The sequence below is a fragment of the Emydura macquarii genome, unplaced genomic scaffold (genome assembly GCF_026122565.2).
Source record: "Emydura macquarii macquarii isolate MOO-44397 ecotype Brisbane River unplaced genomic scaffold, CSIRO-AGI_Emac_v2 contig_629, whole genome shotgun sequence".
NCBI classification, from domain to species: Eukaryota; Metazoa; Chordata; order Testudines; family Chelidae; genus Emydura; species Emydura macquarii.
The window spans coordinates 5,203,013-5,223,785 of NW_027130766.1; the positions used below are offsets into that span (position 1 = coordinate 5,203,013).

A 20,773-nucleotide genomic window follows, 5' to 3' on the forward strand; every position below is an offset into this window, starting at 1 on the left:
TTCCACCTGCAAGACACCCCATCATCCTTCCTTGGGCTCCAGGGAGTAACTGACTCTGCTTTGCCCTGCAGCTCTTCTTGTATGGGCTTGCCAGGCCCTGATTGGCTGTTCCTCAGAGCCTCTCTCCTATTGGCTGTTTCTTGCAGAACCGCCCTAGGGCTCTCTTAACCCCTTACAGGCCAGCATGGGGCCAATGCCCCACCACCCCTGGCCTTAGTGGCTAGGGCACAGGATGGAGCCAGGAGGCTTCAGTTCTAGTCCCAGCTCTGTTGTGTGACCTTGGGAAAGTCACTTCCCTGTTCTGTGCTTCTGTTTCCCTTCCTTCAGATCTTTTTAGGATTTAAGCCCTTCAGTGCAGCGACTGTCTCTTATGTGTACTAGCATAATGGGGCCCTGATCTTGACTAGGACCACCAGGCGCTACCGTCTCACTAATAATGTTCTTAACCCCAGTGGGCACCTGCAAATCAAGCGCAATAGGAATACGTGGATGCTTCTGCATATCCACTGGAATTGTAACTGGAATGTCTCCTTTTTAACTGGTCTCACACCCCTATCTTTGTGTCTGTACTGTACTTAATACAATGGGGTTCTGATCCTGTATCCAGATCCTTTAGGTGCTACCAGAATACGAATAAATAATAAGGGGTGTGTATTTATTTCAGTGATTTAAGGTGGTATGTGTGTGCAAACAGAAGCATTCCAGCAAGATGGGTGCTGGGGCCATAATAATACAACAAAAAACAGACCTTGCAAAGTGTTCCAACCCAGCTAATCCTTCCTTTGCTCCACACACACAGATTCCAGTATGTTACCTCCTCGATCAGGGCCCGCTTCCAAGGTATCCTGTCTGTCTAGCAGCACAGAAATGTCAGAAATGCAGCCGCAATGCAATTCCCACTAGAACAGTGTTATCACATTTTAATATGAGCCTCAGTGCAGCCTCGGTGCTTCTAATTGCTTTCAAACTATTGTTTTCGTGTGTTTGGTTGATGAACCCAGCATCTGGCGTCATTCGAGGAAAGTACAACAGACAGCTGTGTTCAAAATTAGAAAAAGACGAGAGGATTAGAACACATAAAAGGGCTCAAAATTAGATTTCCGGGGGAGGTGCGGGGGGAGAAGTTCACACAATTTATAAAGGGTAGGGGGCAAGAATCCTTCCAACTGCTCTTGTTCTCATCAGCTGTTCGCTGTTTTGTTTTGTTTTTTAATCGTGCTCGAGGAGTTTGTAGAACAGGGCCGGGTTTCCAAAAGGTCTTTAGGTACTTTAAGCTAGGAACCTAACTCGCTAAGGTGCTATTGTAAGTTCCGCTAAGCACCTCTCTGTATCTTCAGGTGCCTAAATGCCTCCATAAAGCTGACCCCTGGTTGTTTGGGGAACAGTTACTAACCGGAGAAAATGTATTAAAGAGGCAGCAGTGTCCGCTGGTTCAAAGAAGAACCTGGCATTTGCCAGCCCTGACTCCAGTTTGCTTTGTGACCTTGGGCAAGTCTCTTCACCTCCTTGTGCCTACATTTGCCTATCCGTAATGTGGGATTATAATACTTCTCCGTACGAGACTGTTTGCGAAGTGCTTTGAAGTGCTCAGAAAGAAGACTCTATAGAAGTAGAAATATAGAATTGTGGAAGATTAGAGATGGAAGGGACCTCAGGAGGTCATCTAGTCCAACACCATGCTCAAAGCAGGATCAACCCCAACTAAATCATCCCAGCCAGGGCTTTGGCAACCTATTAATGTACAGAGGGCTCTATTGGTTAGATCAGGGGACTAGAAATTGGGAGGGTTTTGTTCCACTGCACTGCTGTGTGATCTAGGAGAGAGGCTTACTCCTTCTGTGCCTCAGTTTCTCCAGCTGCCAAATGGGGTGGAAATATCAAAGCTCTGTAAAGTGCTTTGGACTGAGCGTTCCAGTGCAAAGTGCTAGAGAAGTGTAAAGTATTCCTCTCCCTGGACTGTGTTTGTTTTAAGAATATTTTACCCATTTGTCTCGGAGTACATGATGAGACATTTTAAAAAGTCAATCAATTGATCAGTGGCCATATTAGAATCCCAGAGCATTGAAATAATGGACCTGGAGCGGTGGAATCTGATTCTAAGAAACTGGATTTTGCATGCCACAAAAAGCTCTTGGGGTCTCTGTATAACATTTTAGTGCTCTGAAAGGATTCTAGTGAATACCCTTTTCAAAGATGATGAGCAATGCCCTGTGATGTCTCAGGCAATTAAAGCTCCTAAAACCTGAAGTTCACTTGGAAGAACCTCTACGTGGCTCTGAGTTTCACAGATATCAAGACTAAAAAAAACCCAGCCCCCAAAAGCTAGTAGCCTCTAATATGGACTGGCTGAAATTCCCAGAGCTGTTGCATATGCATCACTGCCTGCAGGCTGAATGTATGACTGAAGTGAGGATCTGCCACTAATAATGTGTTCCAGCCAACTTGTGCAAGATATAGCTGAATGCTGGGGAAGTTTGTGAGATTCAGAGGGCAAGCCGCGTCAGCTCAATTCATGGTCACCCAAATGATAGGGGTTGCTACACCGCACAATGACATAGTATCATTTTGCTGAGTACAAGGGCTCTCTGCTTGGAAGACGCATCTTTTCTTTGGAGAGGACTGATACATCTGGGAAGCAGTCTATAGACGTGCATATATTTGTATACATACATGCCGTCTTCTCATGTAATAAGTTTTTTGTGGAAATAGATGCAAGGCAGGTTGGCAGTGAAAACCCATACAAGTCATCAGTCAACTTAGTCTCCAGCTCCACACCCCCAAAGTTTTTTTTCTCCACTATTTTTTCTGTCTCCTCTCCCCCTGCTCTTAACATTTCCCCTGCATTGAATTTTCTGCAGCAGCTTCAGTGCCTCAGGAACCAGTGGTCTCAGGGAGCAGCAACAGGCAGTTTCATGGTACTGCAAGGGGATCTAGGAATATATGAAGGAAGAAATTGGGGGAAGGGAATAAATAAGAAGAAGAGAGCACTGCTAGGAAGAGAAGAGTACAATGGGAGACAGTGAGAAGGGTGGGGTAGGAGAAGATATAAGTCAAGAGCAGGAAGGATGGTCGTATGATGAAAGGATGGACCTGGAAGTAAAGATCAGGGTTCCATATCTAGGTCTGTCACTGACTCAGTGTAGTGTGTTCCATGTCAGGGCATGGACAAGTAGCTTCCCCTCTGTGTTTGTTTCCCCATCTATAAAATTGTGGTGGTAATTTAAAAAAAAAAAAAAAAAAAAACCCTACTTATCTCAAGGAGAAGGGATGTGGGCTTAGTCTACGAATGTTGGTAATGTGCTTTGAGATCCCTAAGTAGAAGGCATTGGAGAAAGGCAAGGATCATTATTAAAGCTGTACAGCACCAGATTGTCACCACCACTTTCTACTCATTGAGGGCCCTGGTATTTTTGTTCCCACAATTAAGTGTTCTCATATTGTGCTCACAGTGAATTGCTGGTGCAAATCCTACAGTGGAGTTAGCACTTGGATACCAAGGTGATAATCCCCTTTTAATCAAGTTGGCTTGAAAGCACTCAGACTTCTAAGGACCTGATTGAGCTCATAAATCAGGTACTTAGGGTAGATCAGTTGTTTTCAACCTGTGATCCGTGGACATTTGGGGGGTACACAGACTATGTCTAAGATTTCCAAAGGGGTCTGCACCTCCATTTGAAATTTTTTTAGGGGTCCACAAATGAAAGGTCAAAAACCACTGGGGTAGATGCCTAAATAGTTGGGTTTGCACATACTGTTGTATCTATTTATATTGCAGTTCCAAATGAAATTGAGAATCCCATTGTGCTGGGTCAGGCTGGAAAATGGTGATCCTTCACCCACATAGAAAATTTCAACTTTTTGTCTTTAAAAAAAATAAAAAATAAAAAAAAAAAGTTTAGCTGAAACCTGACATTTTTCTAAAATAAAAATTAAAAAATTCTTGTTGAAAACCCTGGTTTTCCATTTAAAAAAGTTTAAATGCTAATTTGTGGCCAGTCCTAATGCTGGATGTTGTACGGGTGTGTTCTAAGAGACAGTTCTTGCCCTGAAGCACTTCATCTAAATAGATGAAACAGGCAAAAATTGGGAGAAAGCAAGGATTGTTAGCCCCATTTTCCAGATGGGGGACTCAGGTGCAGAGAGACTTGCCCAGGGTCACAGCTAGGAACCAAGTCCAGATCACCAGAGTCCTAATCCAGTGCCTTAACAGCAAACCCAGTCTTCGTCCCTATGGAAAAGCAGGCTGGAAAATTTATTTATGGTGGGTGGAAAATTGTGTTGTTACAGGGGGACTTGGGCAAAGCATAGCTTAAAAATGTGGGTCCATTGTGTTCCATAAAAGGATTAGGTAAGTAAGTGTGTGGAAAGTCTTTGCAGGCCGCTTATCTTATAGTGTATATACTATTTAGTTGAAATGCATAACATTTTCCCCATATCAGCCCTACTTATTTTGGCTCTTCTATACACTGCTTTATGGGTCACTGAATGTTCACTGGGCTCATGCATGAGGTATGTATAATGGAGGCATGCTTACAGCTTCTTTCATTAACTAACTGGCATTATACAAAGGCTTCACATGTTAGATTTATGAACTAGTTTTCTATGTAAAGCCTCAAACCTATTGAGCAGGGTTGGACAGGAGACGGAACTTTGTGTTTCCCTAACCGCTGCTCCCTGGTATCGCATACTTGGTCTGTGTAGTTATGACAAGTGCAAGTAGCAAATCATTAAAGCAGCAAAAACACTATCTCTACTGTAAAGAAAAAGTTCCCCTTTGAAGCCAAGGAGGAGTGTTCCTGAATTAATGGAGTGTACAGTGATTTTACTCAGTTTTTTATTTATTAAAAAAAAAAACCCCTCTTTGCCTTCATGCCAAAAGACTCCAGTGCAGTTGGAAGCAGGGTTCATACACAGAAACCTAGCCTAGATTTATGATGTGTTTGAAAACTCAAGGAAAAAAAGTACCAAATTGACAATATTTATAACTTATTGTTAAAATATCTGTTCTATCGCCATGCCTGGAATCCCCCTCCTTTGTAAACACAAGTGCCGGCTACAAACCTTGAAATGTCATAACATGGAAAGACTTAAAAAACCAAAAAAACTTGTGTTAGAACATTTTCTAGCATCCAGGGGGTGTGTGGGTGTGTGTGTGTGTGTGTGTGTTAATTAATGAAAAATAAAACATATTCAAGGGCATATGTTCTTTAACATAAAAGAAAAAGCAAGCTTTAAGATCAACATTTCTGACAGCTCCTTTTGTCAGCTACATGGTTTTGCTTCCTGCACATTTGAGTGTGCGTTTTTTTGGGTGTTTTTTTTGCCTGCATCTGTGCATTATACCTCGTGCAAATTAATCTGTGTAAAGACAATGTGCTCTAAATATTTTTCAGTCAGTTCCCTCCTGTTTGGTGTTCTTTCAAAGACTGAATTGCCACGTAGCTTTTTTTCCTCTCTCTAAATGTATATAAATACTACCTGATCTGAACCATACATTACTGAACATAAATTTTAGAGGCAGGCAACTACTGTAGAAGAAAATAGACTGATGGGCTCAGAAAGGTTTCATGTACAAGAGACCTCTTTTATCAGACATGCCCAGAGCCAGATTTAGGGGCAGGCAACCCAGGCGACTGCCTGGGGTGCTGGGCTTGAGGGGTGCCAAGAGGCTGTTTCTGTTAGTGACAAAAGAGACAAATCGAACGTTTGAAATGAAATGTTTCAGGTGTTCTGTCTGTGGATTCATTCTTCACTGACCTCCTAGAATGTTCTGAACCTTTGTAGAATCTCGTGGAACCTTCCAGACTTCGGGAACTACATTTTCCTCAGACTTCCTAGAATGTTGTCAGCCTGGCCTGCGCAGGTATCTAAGGGGGGGGGGAGGTGGCGCCAGTCAGTGAGAGAGAAGAACAAACTGATGGGGAGTGAGAGCCCAGCTGGGATAGATCACGCATGCCAGTCGCGCATCGAAGTCGTGAAATGGGCTACCAGTGCACTAAAAAAGAAGGTATTCAAAAGTTTAACACATGGAATGGGGGGAAGGAGAGGGTGCCAAAGACGCTCCTCGCCTGAGGCGCCATTTGGTCTAGGGCTGGCCCTGGGCATGCCTGTATTTAACCAGCCCTCTGTGTGGTGCAGAAGGCGTTGGCATTGACAACATTGGCATTGACAACACTGCACTACCTTAAGTGTTCCAAAAGTCATGTGTCAGGCCCCCAAAAAATCATGAGACTTTAAAAATTATATAGGTTCTTTTATGTGGCTGTTGGTTTTTTGAGCTGTCCTCAGGTCAGGGTTTTTCCTCCATACCCAAGAGAGCTAGACATTTGCCTGTTGTGTGTTGTGGTGGTGATGGCTTTTTTATTTTAGCTTCTTTTTTTTTTTTTTTTTTTTCCTTTTTAATGAAAATTCACTGTCCACTGCAGTCACTTGATTCCAGAAGCTGGGGCTCAAAGAACACCACCAACACTGCAAGAGTTGGCAAGACCGAAGAGCTTGAGGGAGGGCGTCTCGAAAGTGCTCAGCATTGGCCGAATTCTGCCATTGTGTGAAGTCCTAGGGTATACCTGAGCTAGTGCTAGCCAAAGTAAGGCAGGCTTCAGCATAGCTGGACAAGCCCTCCTGGAGTCCCGGGTAATTACTAACCCATGCCTCTGTGGCTTCACTGCTCCAGTATCCGAGCGATTAAAGCTAGTTCAGGTATTGTCTACACAGAAGCTGCAACGCACTCTGTGATTGTAGCATAGACCTACTCAATGATACAGCTCCCATCGACTTGAGAAGGAGCAGAAGGAGGAGGGTTTTAAAAAATCTCAGCCCTAGTTTTTAATCTCCTAACCAGTGCTTTGGATCCAAACCCCGCCTATGCTTTGTATCTGAGTTCAGCAAATGACTCCAGAGTTCTTCAGTGGCCAGACTGTGTTCAGGCTGGTAGTTTAACGCAAGTTGAGAGGACTAGATTGTAGGTTCTTTGAGGCAGGGACTGTCTTTTTTTTTTTTTTTTCCTCCTGTTTGTGTACAGCACCTGGGACAATGGGGTCCTGGTCCATGGCTGTTGCTGCTTGCACTACTGCAATCCAAATCATAATACTGCAATGGGGAAGTCCAGTAGCGTTTGATTGTAGTTTTCTCCCCATGTCTGTGATTCTTCTTTGTACTTGTAGCTGGGCTTTTGGTTTTTTTTTTTTTTTTTTTTAATTATAATCCTCTCCCTGTAGTGGATGGGGAGGGATTCATGACTTCTTAAAGAGCAGGGGATACGCTGGCAAACGGAAGACTTAAAAATGTCAGTAAAAATGCTAAATATGCAGCAGCTTGGGGAGTCTCAGTAAGTTAAATATGAACAAATTCTTTGGCTTTCATGGATCTATTCACTCTGGTCAGTTAACCTAACAATTATAGTATTTTATCAAGCACTAAATTGCCTGACATGCAGCTTCAGAGGTACAGAGCATCTTTTCAAATGAACCCTCTGTGCATCTTCTGAACCTGCGTGTGTAATAGGAAGGCACTGCTACTTTCTCTTTATAAAAGAGTCTCCAGGGTGACTGCAGTATGCGTAGATGAATACATGGCCCACACACTATATTGTGCTCTTGTTGAAGAGAAGAAATTGCCCCATTGGGGATGAAGACCTGATATAGTGTTTGTCTAGAACATCACCTGAGCCTTCACTTAGTATGTAAAAGCTGATGGAGGGAGAGCGCCTAGTACTTCGAAAGGGAACAACCAGGCTCTGAGCTAGTTCTTAACAGATTTCAGAGCTCTGAAGACTGAGGAATGTGTAACTTTGAGTCCCCCTGTGGGATTACTGGTAGGAAAAGCAGGGCCCTTCAAGTATAACCCTTGTGGTCAATTTAGGAAAGGGCTAAGATGCAGAGTTTCAATCCAGAGTCCCAATTTTTCCAAAGCTTCAGGGTGCTCCGATCTAGAGTTTTGGGTCAGGCCCATTTCTAGCTCAAGTCAACTTGACATTCTCAAAGAGATTGGGCATGTGAGCTCTGCTTCCAGGGGGGAGAGGTTTTGTTTCGTTTCTCCCACTAACCCGGTCACTTTCTGTTTCTAGCCTATCCTGTTTAATAAAACGTGGTAGTCTCTGTTAAGTGTGGTTCTTCTCTGAAAAGTGGCACTGGACTAATTTGTATTACAGTAGTGCCTAGAGATGACCTTGCGCTAGGTGCTGTACATACACATAGTATGACATCTTATGTTGCAGAGCCGATCCCTATTTGTGTTCAGTCATGCCTATCGCTTTATGAAGAGAGAAGTTGGTTTTGATTCCTGGAAGCCTTGCAGAGCCAACACAGAATGGGAGAGCAAACTGGATTCTCTTCCTTGTGCATTATCAGAATAGTTTACTAAGTTCTGATCGCAGAGCCAGTTATGCTTGAGCAAACCTTTTTCAGCTAAGAAGGTGTCAGCTAAGGGCAAACACTGACAACGCTGGATTACATGGATGTAACTCAAGGCATAATTTGGCTTGCAGAACTATTGTTACTGAAGATGATGCAGAAGGAGGAAATGACCCAGCATGTGTCTTGCATCCCAGGTTGAGTTTGCAAGGCTGATTTGGAAATCATTGTGACACAGTAAACCTGGACTCCCCTCCCAAAATCCCATTCTTTCCCACCTCATCCTAGTAGAACCCTCTTCCAAAAGACAAACCCAGCCAATGTTTGCATGCAGGCGGTTTTGCCTTTTGCATCCGTTGATGAAGTGTAAGAAGCCATCTGTGACCTGTTGATGGGACAAATGGCTCTAGTTTTGTGCTGAAGTGTGTGTCTCCAGACAGATCCTTTTCATGCACTGTAGGCATTACTGGCGTCTTGCCCTTTCGTATCTGGGGCATTCAAATTCTCAAGCATGTGAGCATCCTGGATAGTAGGGTAGGGGCTAGTACTGAGTTGAGTGGGCTTTTCTGTGAAGGTGAGGGAGTACTGAATGTCAAGCAGATCATAGGATCCGTTGGGAGTCGCAGTGAGCTTGAGAGTCAGGGAAGGAAAAACTAAAGTAAGTAAAGGCCTCTTGAGCTGAGCCTGAAAAATCCAGTTTGGTTCAAGAAGGAAGCACGATCAGTGCACTGGGTCAGGAGACATGAGTTCTGTTCCCAACTCTACTGCTGACTCCGGATACCTCTCCATTGCAATAAAAGACACATAGCTGGCCCGGGTCAGCTGACTTGGGCTGCAGGGCTACGAAGTTGCAGTTTAGGTGTTCAGGCTTGGGCTGGCCTCTGGGACCCTCCCCCCTTGTGAGGTTTCTGGGCTCCATTTACAATGAAATTTGGTAGCCCAAGCCAGCGGACCAGGCTCTGAGATTTGGTACTGTGGAGGTTTTTATCGCAGTGTAGATGTACCCTCTCCGTCTGACCTTGAGCAAGTCATTCACCACCCTCCTCTGTGCCTCAGTTCCCCATCTGTGAAATGAGGATAATGCCTACTAAGTGTGTTGTGAGGCTTAATTTATTAGTGGATAGAAATACAAAATTATTAGAAGTCAGTTTGAGTCATTTAGTTTGCCTGGAGCTCTTTTGCCCTTCATTGGTGTCTTTAACTATGTCAGAAACTACAGAATAAAATCCCTTGGTTTTACTTGTTTATATCCCGTGGGAATCTTCTGCTTTCCAGGGTTTCTGGCACTCTTAGCAGGGCCGATGTGCATCGCACTTTCTTGCGGCTGTTCTATGGAGCTGCTGCCCACTTGAGAGGCAGAGAATGCGCTGGTTTTAAGGGGAGTATGTGAAAGACTGCAAAACAGAAGAGCTAGGAGGAAGAAATTGGGGAATGGGGTCATTTCTCCAAACCCGCCTTCCTCCTAAAAGACAAGAGGGGAAACTAAGCAAGGAATTTGGCTGAGGAGTCAGGTGTGCTGGACTTGGAGAAACAATCTGTGCTTGTGGAAAGGTGATCTATAGGTACTGAGGGGTTTGTTTTAATTATGATGCCCTGAGACTTTTGGTAATATGGGCCTTACATCCTCTTGCTTCACCCCTGTGTTCCTGACTGTCCATCCTCCAACGTATCAGGAAATTAATTTGATTATCACGAGCCTTTCCAGTTACAGAGCTGCCCTGGATGTTTAGTTAGGCAAACAAGGGCTGCAGTTACAAACTTCTTGTCTGCATTTTTTCTTGTTTTAAAAAAAACTCTAAACAAATAAATATGGGAACATTGATTTGAGCATCCATGCAGCAAGATTAACCTTCTTAATATTATTACATGCAGGAGCAGTGGAGGATGAGGCCTGGTCGATGCTAAAAAGTTTGGTCAACCAGCTACGTCACTCAGTGTAGGCAAAAAATCCACTTCCCTGAGAGGTGTTGTTAAGCCAACCTAACCCTCACTGTATATACAGCACTAGGTTGATGGAAGAATTCTTCCATTGACTTAGCTACTGCCTCTCTGGGAGATGGATTACCTACACGGATGGGAGAACCCTCTCATTGGCCTAGGTCGTGTCTAGTGGCACGATTCATCTACGCTGCTGTAACATTTCAAGTGTAGATGAGCCCTGAAAGGGAGCATGTGGGAAACCGGAAAGACAAGCCCTTATAAATGAATAACTTCCAGGTTTTATCATTCTCTTTTATTTAGTCATCAAGTGTCTGTCTTGGCCATGTGACAGAGAGAGAATTTTAACCCCTGCCTGTTCTGAGCCTCATCATCGAATTTTTGTTTCCTTCCAAGTTCCGCTGTTTCAGAGTGCAACAAAAGAATAGCTTTTGATCTGGTAAATATCTAGACCCTCTGATTTAGCAGTGTTGGTGGATAACAGAGGTGGAGTTCATGTCCCATGTGCAAAGCGGGGGTTCCCTCCTGGGAGGGCAACAATTTGCTTTATGAAGCGTGACTAATCATTGTTGCATTGCCTGATTTAAAAGAAAGCAGCAAACTTCCTAGCATTCATAATCAGGCTCTGAAGGGGTTAAAATCCACTGTGGTGGTGGGGTTTTTTTTTCCTTTTTTTCATTGTTGGTTCCTTTTTTGCGACCTAAGATGATGCTGCACGCTGCAGCTCACCCTACTGGTCATACATGATCATTGCAGCTCGGAAGAACCTATTCTAGAAGAGAGAACTTTTTTTTAATTGGCTAGCACTTAACAGTCCACAAATCTGTCATGGAAGAGTTACCTCTTCCCTCATGCATATTCGGCAAGGCTGCCCTCCAGTTATACAATTCCCAGGCATTGTAGCAATGAACATTCTGGAAAATAATAACTCCAAAGTTAGTATGTTTCCATTTTCTGGATGTTTTAAATGTAAGTGGCATTTTATTAGCCCATTAATTTGCTTTTACTACCTGTGATTAGGAAAGTGGGTACCAAATGAACAGAATTAGCCGTGGATTGAATTTGCTTCTGGACCACCAAATCCTTGCTGGGTCAACACCTTTTTTAAAAAACAGTGATAAATAGCTTCTTCCTGTGTGAGGGGGGGATGTCCTTGAGTTGCATTTGACTCAAATACAGTGAGGCTGTCCAGTTGGTAGGACATATGTGTTTTAGTCCACCTCTGTCTCTGGTTCACTGTGTTACACTGAGTAAGTTATTTCATGCACTGCACCTCATCTTCTCCGCTATCTGGGAAATGGGAATATTTATAAAGCTGGATGAAGTGTTTTGAGAGAGAGATCAGAAATCCTAATTATTATTATTATTGGTAGAATTTAATTAAATCCTCAAAGAGCTCTGTCATTGGTAGAGCCGGAGAAAAGAGGAATATTTATAAGGGACTTTTAGAGTAATCTGCAATAGACAAAGAAGAGGTAAAGTCCAGATTTGCAGGTATATGTAATGTAACCTTTGATTTTTATGTTGAGCATCACTGCGAGGATGAGCACATGAGAAATGTGTGTGAATAGAGGTATAAAACCAGCAATAAAAAAAATCAGTTCTCCACAACTCACATTAATCAGAAGAGCTAACCACGCAAATCCAAATGGGTATTTAGGAGCTGACGAGGCCTCTAAGATGTTCAGTAGAAAACACCAGGCATTTTCTAGTACATAAATGTGTTCAAAAAGGTATATAATTTATAATGGCAGTGTTGACAGAGCCTAAGCTATGGCGTGGCAAACGTGAAGCTATAATATATTTACATGTGAATAACATTTACTTGTGTGGTTGCATCTGTGCTGATGTATTTCCATGTGATACTCAGTAATTTAGAGGAGTGATTGTAATAAGGGATATTAAGCCGTAGTATTGATATTTCCACAGTTCTGCTTTGGGAAGTGCATTACTGCTAAATTAGTCCCTAAAAATCTGGAGATATTAACACTGTCGAGCATGAAGGCAGATGGGATTTGGATCAGAGACCTTTATTTGTAGTGTGATCCTGAGGACTCATTAGTTTTAAAGCAGGAATTTTGTTTCCTACAGGCACTTGAATATTAACCGGAGTCAGGGATTTTACTTTCTCTGGCATGTGCTAGTCCATCATAAAAGCATAAACAGAATTTGGTTAGCGTTGATTTTCTTATCTTCTAAAAAGACACTTAATGAAACTCCAGGTACTCAGATAAAGACCTTCAGTGAAGGGGAAACCAACTTTAATCATAACTCCCTTAACAATCTACTGTAGATGTGAATGTGTTTTTTTTTTTTACTGTGAAACCCTTTCACGTATTTAGGAGATAAATCAGACTGTTCCTCTTCCAACACATGCCAAAAAGCATCAGTGTGGCTCTTTATACATAAAACAAGTGTAGCTTTAAAAAACAGAGCGGAACTGGGGAGAGGTTTTCTTTCTCTTCACTTGGGCAGGCTCCAGCAAGAGCACGGTCATGGGCCTTGATCCTGAAGTTCAAACAACGCTTGATGCTTTTAGTCTGTAGATCTCAAAGCAAAGTAAGTATCACCCACGTTTTACAGATGGAGAAACTGAGGCATGGAGGCTTTTCCCCAGTGTTGCTCAGCAAGATGGAACAAAGCTGGGATAAGAATGTAGGTCTCTTGACTTCTGGGTCCCTCTCATCCACTAGACCACATAGTTTACAGCGGGTTGCGTGAGTTGATTGTGCTCCAGTGCAAGTGGAGGTTATACCTGGGACCCAATAAAGCAAAGTACTAGGTGTAGGCTCAAGTCTTATGCTTGATTGACTCTTTTGCTGGGAAGACATACGCTTTGGTGCATTCCCCTGATGAGGTGGTTAGCTATGCATTCCTTGCAAGCTGCCAGGCAGCAATGACTTAGTGGCTGCATAGCAGCGTTTTATTAACACTGCCTTTGGGTCCCTCCATGTTCCCTGCTCGTTGTTGTTTTTTATCTTGCACGTGTTCACTCAGCGCTTTCTGTCCCTGCGCTGTGAATGCTCACACCCCAGGGTGTATGATCATGCATGTCTCTTTCAGGACCTGTCCTAATACGTCCAGTTAAAAACCTATCGACCTTCATTCACACTTAACCCGGAGGGTCTGCCAGATACTGCGTCTCAGTAAAATGTCAGGTTTAGGTGAGGTCTGCCTGCTGTCCAGCGGGGACCCAACATAATTGATAGCAACCCAAACTGACACACGCTTCTATCTGGAGTCTCTACAATTACAGCTTACAATCGCCATTCCCTCTCCCACCGGTGATGCTACAAGTTGCCGGAGACAGGATCTTTCCCTACCACGGTTCACTTAGAATCAATATGCATAAAGCACGATCTCTCCATTAATCACACATCACACCTCTGGGCCCCTCTTTGTGTTGCTGCAGAAGAAACAGACACTGTATAAAATGTAAGCCAGCTAATAGCTGGTGTAATTTGTTTCTTTTCTCTTCCCATTCTGTAAGAATCAGAGGCAAGGTAGACTATTTAGTATACTCAGTGCAGCCAAACACTGCTTCATGGGACCTGCTATGGGAAACGACAGCCCACAGCGTTCCTTATTGTTCTTTCCCTAAGCGTCCGACTTACTTTTGTTCATGCTCCAAAGAGTGATAAGTTGGGGAATTTTACTGAGTGTTTGGATAGGAAGATAGAGTAGCTCTGTGTCAGGTGCATGGTAATTATTTGCTGGGATTTCTGTGCTATTTGGTTTTTATTCCCTGTTTCTTCATTAAAGGCTAATGAGTTTTTTCTTCATTTAGGAACAATAGGTTGGCCCCTGACAAGTTGTCTGAGTTTTTTTCTTCTTTTTTTTTTTTCCCCTTTTTTTTTCTTTTCCTGTTGGACTCAACTAGCTGTTGCTGCTCCATAAACTTTATGGAGAAGTGAATTAAAGTGCAAGAACTTCAGCTCTCCTAATGCAAATCCAAACAAAGAGAAAGTGGCTTTAAAAAAACAAAACAAAATCCCTAAGGTAGCGATGAGTGTTTTTTGTCCTTTGGATCTCAACACAAGATGTGGAAACAAACTAGGAGAAATTAAAATGAGAGGCAAAACAGGCTTTGTATCTTTGTTGACAAAATGTAACAAGGAAGGATGTATGTACAGTAGCATCTAGAGATCAGGACTCCATTATACTAGGCACTGTCTATTTGAATATCTGTCTAAGCCCATACGTATTTGTGACTGGGTAATTGTGCTATATGGCCCTGTTTGTATGTGCACGTGAAAATCCAGTGCATATTCCTGTTTGTGAATGTAACAAGGAAGGATATATGTCTAGCAGCACCACCTCTGTATGATATCTCATGATACAACACACGTCTGTCAAATGTTATGCAAAAAACATATCTTCCTGTGACAGACCCTGGCCTGATCTAGCAGCCCTTACTCACGCATGCAGTCCTTCCTTGTGCTGGTAGACCTCATCATTTATATGGGACTATCCCTGTGTGTAAGTGGCAGGATTAAGCCCTTGTTTTTGCAAATGGTTTACTGCACTGGTGCACTGATGCATGGCATGCTCATTTCCAGAGAGTGCTGCCTCTCGGTATTTGCAAAGCATAAACAGTTTGCTCGTTATCACAATGATGCTGCACCTGTATCTCATTATAAGCAAACACCTGTTACTTTGGTATTTGTTTCAAAAAGCTTTTTAAAAATAAAAAAACAAAAAAAAGAGAGTATTTTGGTTTGGTTGAAAGAAAATGTTCTTCTAACAGATCAGGTGCCCAGCAGGCTAAGAGTAGCTTGTCGTTATAATGCTGGCATATTCACTGACTCTCTGCAGTGTTGTGAGTTGCCGGCTTTGTTATGCTGCAGCATAGCGATTAGGAAGATTTCTCATTAGAATCAACGCTCTGCAGTTGTGCTCTGCCTAGAACTATGTGCTGTTGCTGCTCGGTAGCAATTTTTAACCTGCTCTCTTTTAACACTTGAGTATTTGTAGTGCCTTTTTATCCCAGAGTTTCAAAGCACTGGACTAAAAGGGGCAAGTGTGCAAGGGCAGAATTCTAAAGTGACTCATGCAGGGTCACTAAAGGAAACAGTGGCAGGTTAGCAATAAAATCAGATCGCCTGACTCTGACTCTAACTGATAGACCACACTACCTCTGCATAGTATCTGGCCAGTTTTTAGTGTATGGAAAAGGTAAACAGTCTACTAGTTTGTGTTCTGAGACCTGCTACCTCTGCTATGCAGTTTCTCCCTGGTAGATATTCTTTCATAGCCAATAAACACTGCAAATGCTAAAAGCAGGACAGTGTTCTGTGCAATTCTTTTTTTTGTTTGTTTGTTTGTTTTTGGTCCCTGTACTGAATCCACGCAACACTGAGTATTTGATCGCTGAAAACACGTGGATGTCAGACTGACAGAAGGTATGTCAGGAAGTAGGGCTGGCCAAAGCTGTAGTAACTGTATAGTTCTTTATACCTTTTAATAACAAATAGAAAAAGAGATGGGTTTGCCTAGGTTTTTAAGGCCAGAAAGGACCACTGTGTTCATCTAGTCTCACTGCCTGTATAACACAGGCCATAGAACGTCTCTGAATTAATCCCAGTTTGAACTAGATCATCTCTTAGAAAAACATCCAGTCTTGATTTTAAAAGTTGCTCGTGATGGAGGCTCCTCAACAATCTTTGGTAAAGTGTTCCAGTGATTAATTTACCTCCCTGTTAAAAATGTACACCTTTTTTCTGGACTGAATTTGTCTAGCTTCAGCATCCAGTCTTATACGTTTGTCTGCTAGATTGAAAAGCCCACTATCAAGTATTTGTTGATACTTAAGTCACCACTTAACATTCTCTTTCTTTAGCTAAATAGATTTTGCTCCTCGAAACTAACTATGCAAGGTATATTTTCTAATTCTTTGTCCATTCTCATGGCTTTTGCCTAAAGGGTTTAGCAGCTTGAGCAAAGGTCTGGGAGCCAGGAACGCCTGAGTTCTGATCCCAGCTGTGATGCTGACTCCTCCTGGTGAAGTCACATGGGGTCAAAGTTTCAAAAGAGTGCAATTTTTTCAGGTGCTCAGCACACACAGTGGTAGCCAAGTGTTCCAAAGTACTCAGCCCCCAGCAACTCCCAGTGTGATGCTCCGGGGTCAGATTTTCAAAAGGACACAGGACCCAATATGCTAAACTCTCTCGGCCGGGGGGGAGGAAAAGGGGGGAGACAATTTGGCCCCTTCTTTTGGTGTCTTGGCACCCTTGAAAATCTGATCCTGAAGGCGGGTGCTGAGCTCTTTAGAAAATTCTGGCCTTCATTTCTCTGTGCTTCAGTGTCCCCCGTCTATGAAAATGTGGTGATGAGACCTGCCTCTTGTGGATATTGAGGATTGTTGGAATACAAACTGCCATATAAATGCCGAGTATGATTTTATTTTTCCTTCCTTCGTCTGCTGATTAGTGTAGGGCCTACTGCGTGTGTGCGCAGGTGTGTACACCTCTTCTTTCCAACCCCCGTGATGCCATTTCACTGCTTGGTTTAAAATCCCCAGGCACAATTCTCTCCATGGTTTGCTGAGATAAACTTACAGGTTCTTGTTTTTAACAATTTAGTGTTTGAGCTCATATTAAAATCAGTTGAAAACTCTCTTCTCGTTGTTTGGCATGTGTTGAATGAATTGCGCAGCTGTCTTTGTCCTGTGGTTTGGTTTTGTGTGTGTGTGTGTGATTGTGTGTGTGTGTGTGTGTGTTTCAGGGACTCTTCAGCTTCTGTCTGAGGTTATCAGCATCTTCCTTCTACAAAGAAGCCTGTTACAGCACCATCTATCTTAGAGTTTTTTTTTATTCTGTCGTCCATCACTGGAGTATCTGAGTCCCTTCCTGTAAAATCAGTAGCAATAGCAAAGCCGCTAATGGACAACCCATTCTGACAAAATTCAGTGAGACAAAATAGAATGTACAAGTATCCTATTGCACCCACCCACAAATATTTTGCTTCAGTTCATTTGCATGTGGTATTCTGCCAGTACTGGTGGTCGATCTATAATATTTTCAGTCTTGAGAGCACCTCTCTCTTGAGATTCAAAGCCTTGTACATAAGCATTAAGGGTCTAAATATGCCTGTGAAGTAGGTGCTATAATCCCCATTTTACAGATTGGGAAACTGAAGCCCTGGAGGGGAAAATTTACTTTCCCAAAGATCGTGCAATGAGGTCATAGCAGAGCTGGGACTAGACACCAGGTCTTTTGACTCCTGGTCTTCCCTGCTTACTGCTGCTATGTTCTGCAGGTACCAGAGCCATGTGTATCCGATATGGATGCTTTTGGGGGCATACTGTGCCTTGGGGTGCATGAACCTACATGCAGTCCCCATAAACGTCAGCGTGCATCAAACAGAGGATATACCTCTTTGTTCCCACAGTCTGATCTGGCATCCTCTGAAGTCATTTAGAATTTTGCAGTGGACTTCCGTGGGAAGATATTTGGGAGCAGCAGGAATAATTTCCAGCATAGGCTATGGGAGTTGGGGTGGGGCTAGAAGTATATGCTGCTTCTACTAAAATTCACTTCTTCTCTTCCCTTTCCAGGCGGGGATCAGGCTGATGCTTACTTTGGACAGGACAGCTCTGATGACAACCAGAGCTGGAGTTTCATCCCTTCCGCCGTGTCAGATGCATCATTTGCGTCAGATTACCAGGATGACGGTAAGAGCGTCTCAACGTCCTGAAATCCTTTGTGGTGTAGTGTTTGGAGGAATAGACCGAATCTGATCTATTTTCCACCCTCTTCCCTCTCTAACTTATTTTTTATGCTGTCATTGTTGATGGGTATCCTCTCTATCTGTTGAGGACTAACTGCTTTATCAACCAGTGTAAGTTCTATTGAATAAAGTTGGTAGCTTTTTAAAGTTAAAGGGACAAATCAACACATCAGTTACATGAGTATAAACCAAACTATTTCTGTTGTACTCCCGATTTCCAGTGGTGTAGCAGACCAGAACTTGACCTAGTGACCTGTGGATTTCAAAAGTTGAGTAGTGATTTTGGGTGCCTCAAATTTTTATTTTAAATTTTTTTTAGGTGCCCAACTTGAGACATCTCAAAGGGTCCTGAGCTTCTGAAAGTACTGGGCATCTGCCTTCTTAAAATCAGGACTCTTTATGGCAGGGGTAGTCAATAGGTGGACCGCGGGCCAAATCCAGACCACCGGATGCTTTTGAACCAGACCCCAAAATCTTTTTATTTACTTATTATCATTATTGTTGGGTTTTTTATTATTTTCCTCTGGAGTCTGGAATTTGACTATACCTTGACCAAGAAATTTGGACCTTGACAAACAAAAATTGACTATCCCTGCCTTAAGATGTCTCGGTACGGGCATCCATGTTCACTAGTCATGTTTGAAAATCTTGGGCACCCTCTTCAGGGAAATGCAGAGATGCTCCAGGCTGATCTTTGGGGATGAGCTGTAATGCAAAGACTGAGCATACTAGGGTGACTAGATAGCAAGTGTGAAGAATCAAGAGAGTGGATGGGGAGCAATAGGCACTTATATAAGAGAGAGCCTCAAATATCGGGGCTGTCCCTACAAAATCAGGACATCTGGTCACGCAAGAGCACACATTCATTTGATGCCATATAGAAGCAGTAGTAAAGCATTACTTTTATACAGGGAATGGTCCTGTGCAGAAAGTTTCTCTAACACTTGTCTCTACTTGCAAGTGGGTGGCTTAGTTGTGAAAAACACATGATGTGCTATTGAAATCAAAGCACTGTACAGTACAGCTCACTTTATTCTAACTTTCCTGTCTGGGGCTGTAGTCATCTCTGGTGTAATCTCACTGAAGGCTGATTGATTTTGTTCCCTGACACACTAATTTGGCTTCTTTCCAGATCTCTCATTTCCTCCTCTTTCTTAAACCCCCTAATATTTTCTCCCCCTTTTAGGTTTCTCCTTCCTGCTTAATTTTCCAGTGCTTCATTCCCTTCTTTCCACACATCTCCTGATCTTTCATTCCGTCCTCCACCTTCCTGCACATCATAAGCTAAACAGTCATCTTTCTCCAAGAATTAGGAGAACCAAAGTTTTATTTGGGATAAGATCATAAGCACGGATAACATCTGTGGTATGTAAAATTGGTGTGGTTGTGCAAAGTGGAAATGCTATGCGTATCTGCAACTTCTACTGGTTTGTGTCATATAATGAAGGGGTTCATACATTGACTGGAGACAGAGTTGGCCCAGTAGCTCACAGATAATTGTAGAGGACCACCAGCATGAGAAAAAGACGTGGAGCTTAGGTTCTGTTAGTATCATGTGTGTTAAGAAACGCCCTACTTTCAGATATAAAACAAATATGTATGTATACATGGTTGAAGAGGAATATGATGTGAATAATGGGTATCGGACTAAATGGGCATCAAAGGGTGTTGAAGACCTGGGCATGGTATCGTGATGACATCAGTGATCTCTTTATTAAGTCTGTGGTTTCTCCATGCACATTTATTAAACTTTCACAAGGGACGAGGAGAGGCCTGCTTTGCTTTGCTAACTTTAAGTGGTGATTTTGGGCAGTCATTTACAGGGCATTATCTTGAAATAATGCACCCAAGGTATGTAAACACTTGGCACCACTGGAAGCTTTCAGACACATGAGCATTTCAGACTTGTTGCAGGGATGCCTACGTGGAGAATGGCAAGAGGATTTTCTTTTATATTAGCACTGAGACCAAACTAACTGCTGCTGCATTAGAATGAATGAGCAGTTCTTGGAATTCCTGCATAGTACGGGCAGCAAGAGCAGCAGCAGTTTTATATTTTTTGGATAAGAAGTTGAGCGAATTTTTTTGTTTAAAGTTTCGCCCTCCAACATGAACAATTGGAGGTAGACCCTTGCCTGTAAATTGTTGGTGAGCTCTGCAAATAGGTGAGCGAACACCCACGGTGTTAGTATTAATCCCTGCTTGATCCATGTTCTGATCTCTGAGAGATCAGAAAGGACACTGCCATAATTGAGCCTTCCAAACTTACCCAGATGGGACAAATGGATGACTCACCAACTTGTCTGGGTAGCTGTATTTCTTGATGAGTTGCCACAATGCACCTTTGTTAATACTTTGTCAGAGGACCTTGTTGTAGATCAATAACTTTGTATAGAGGCTGCTATTACCCGTGTGCCTTTCCCTGGATGTGGAGGAGAGTAAAGGTTGTTAGTGGTGCCACATCCTGCTTTGAAACCACACTGATTCCTGGGGACATGCTTGATGTACCTAGTTGGAGCCATTCAAGAGGGACTCTTGATCTTTACCAGTAATAGATACAAAGGAGATCCCTTCGTAACCTCTTTGTATATAGAGGGATAGTTGCAATTACATGGCCTCAGAATCCCAGAGGGATACCCAGGGCTGCTTAAAGACTATGGCTAAGTGTTACACCACCACAATGGAGATGTTTAGAGGTGGTATCTTCAAGGCCTGGTGAAGAGTATCCATTCATCTCTAATGGATGTAGAATTGCA

General features: G+C 42.9%; 1 protein-coding gene across 1 annotated transcript in view; it reads left to right on the top strand.

Moving 5' to 3' along the window:
* Positions 1-20,773, top strand: part of SKAP1 (src kinase associated phosphoprotein 1) — a 215,955-nt gene that overhangs the window by 25,522 nt on the left and 169,660 nt on the right. Inside the window, exon 4 of the mRNA XM_067541119.1 lies at positions 17,845-17,961. Coding sequence (XP_067397220.1) covers positions 17,845-17,961 — 117 coding nt within the window. The remainder of the gene's footprint in view (positions 1-17,844; positions 17,962-20,773) is intronic.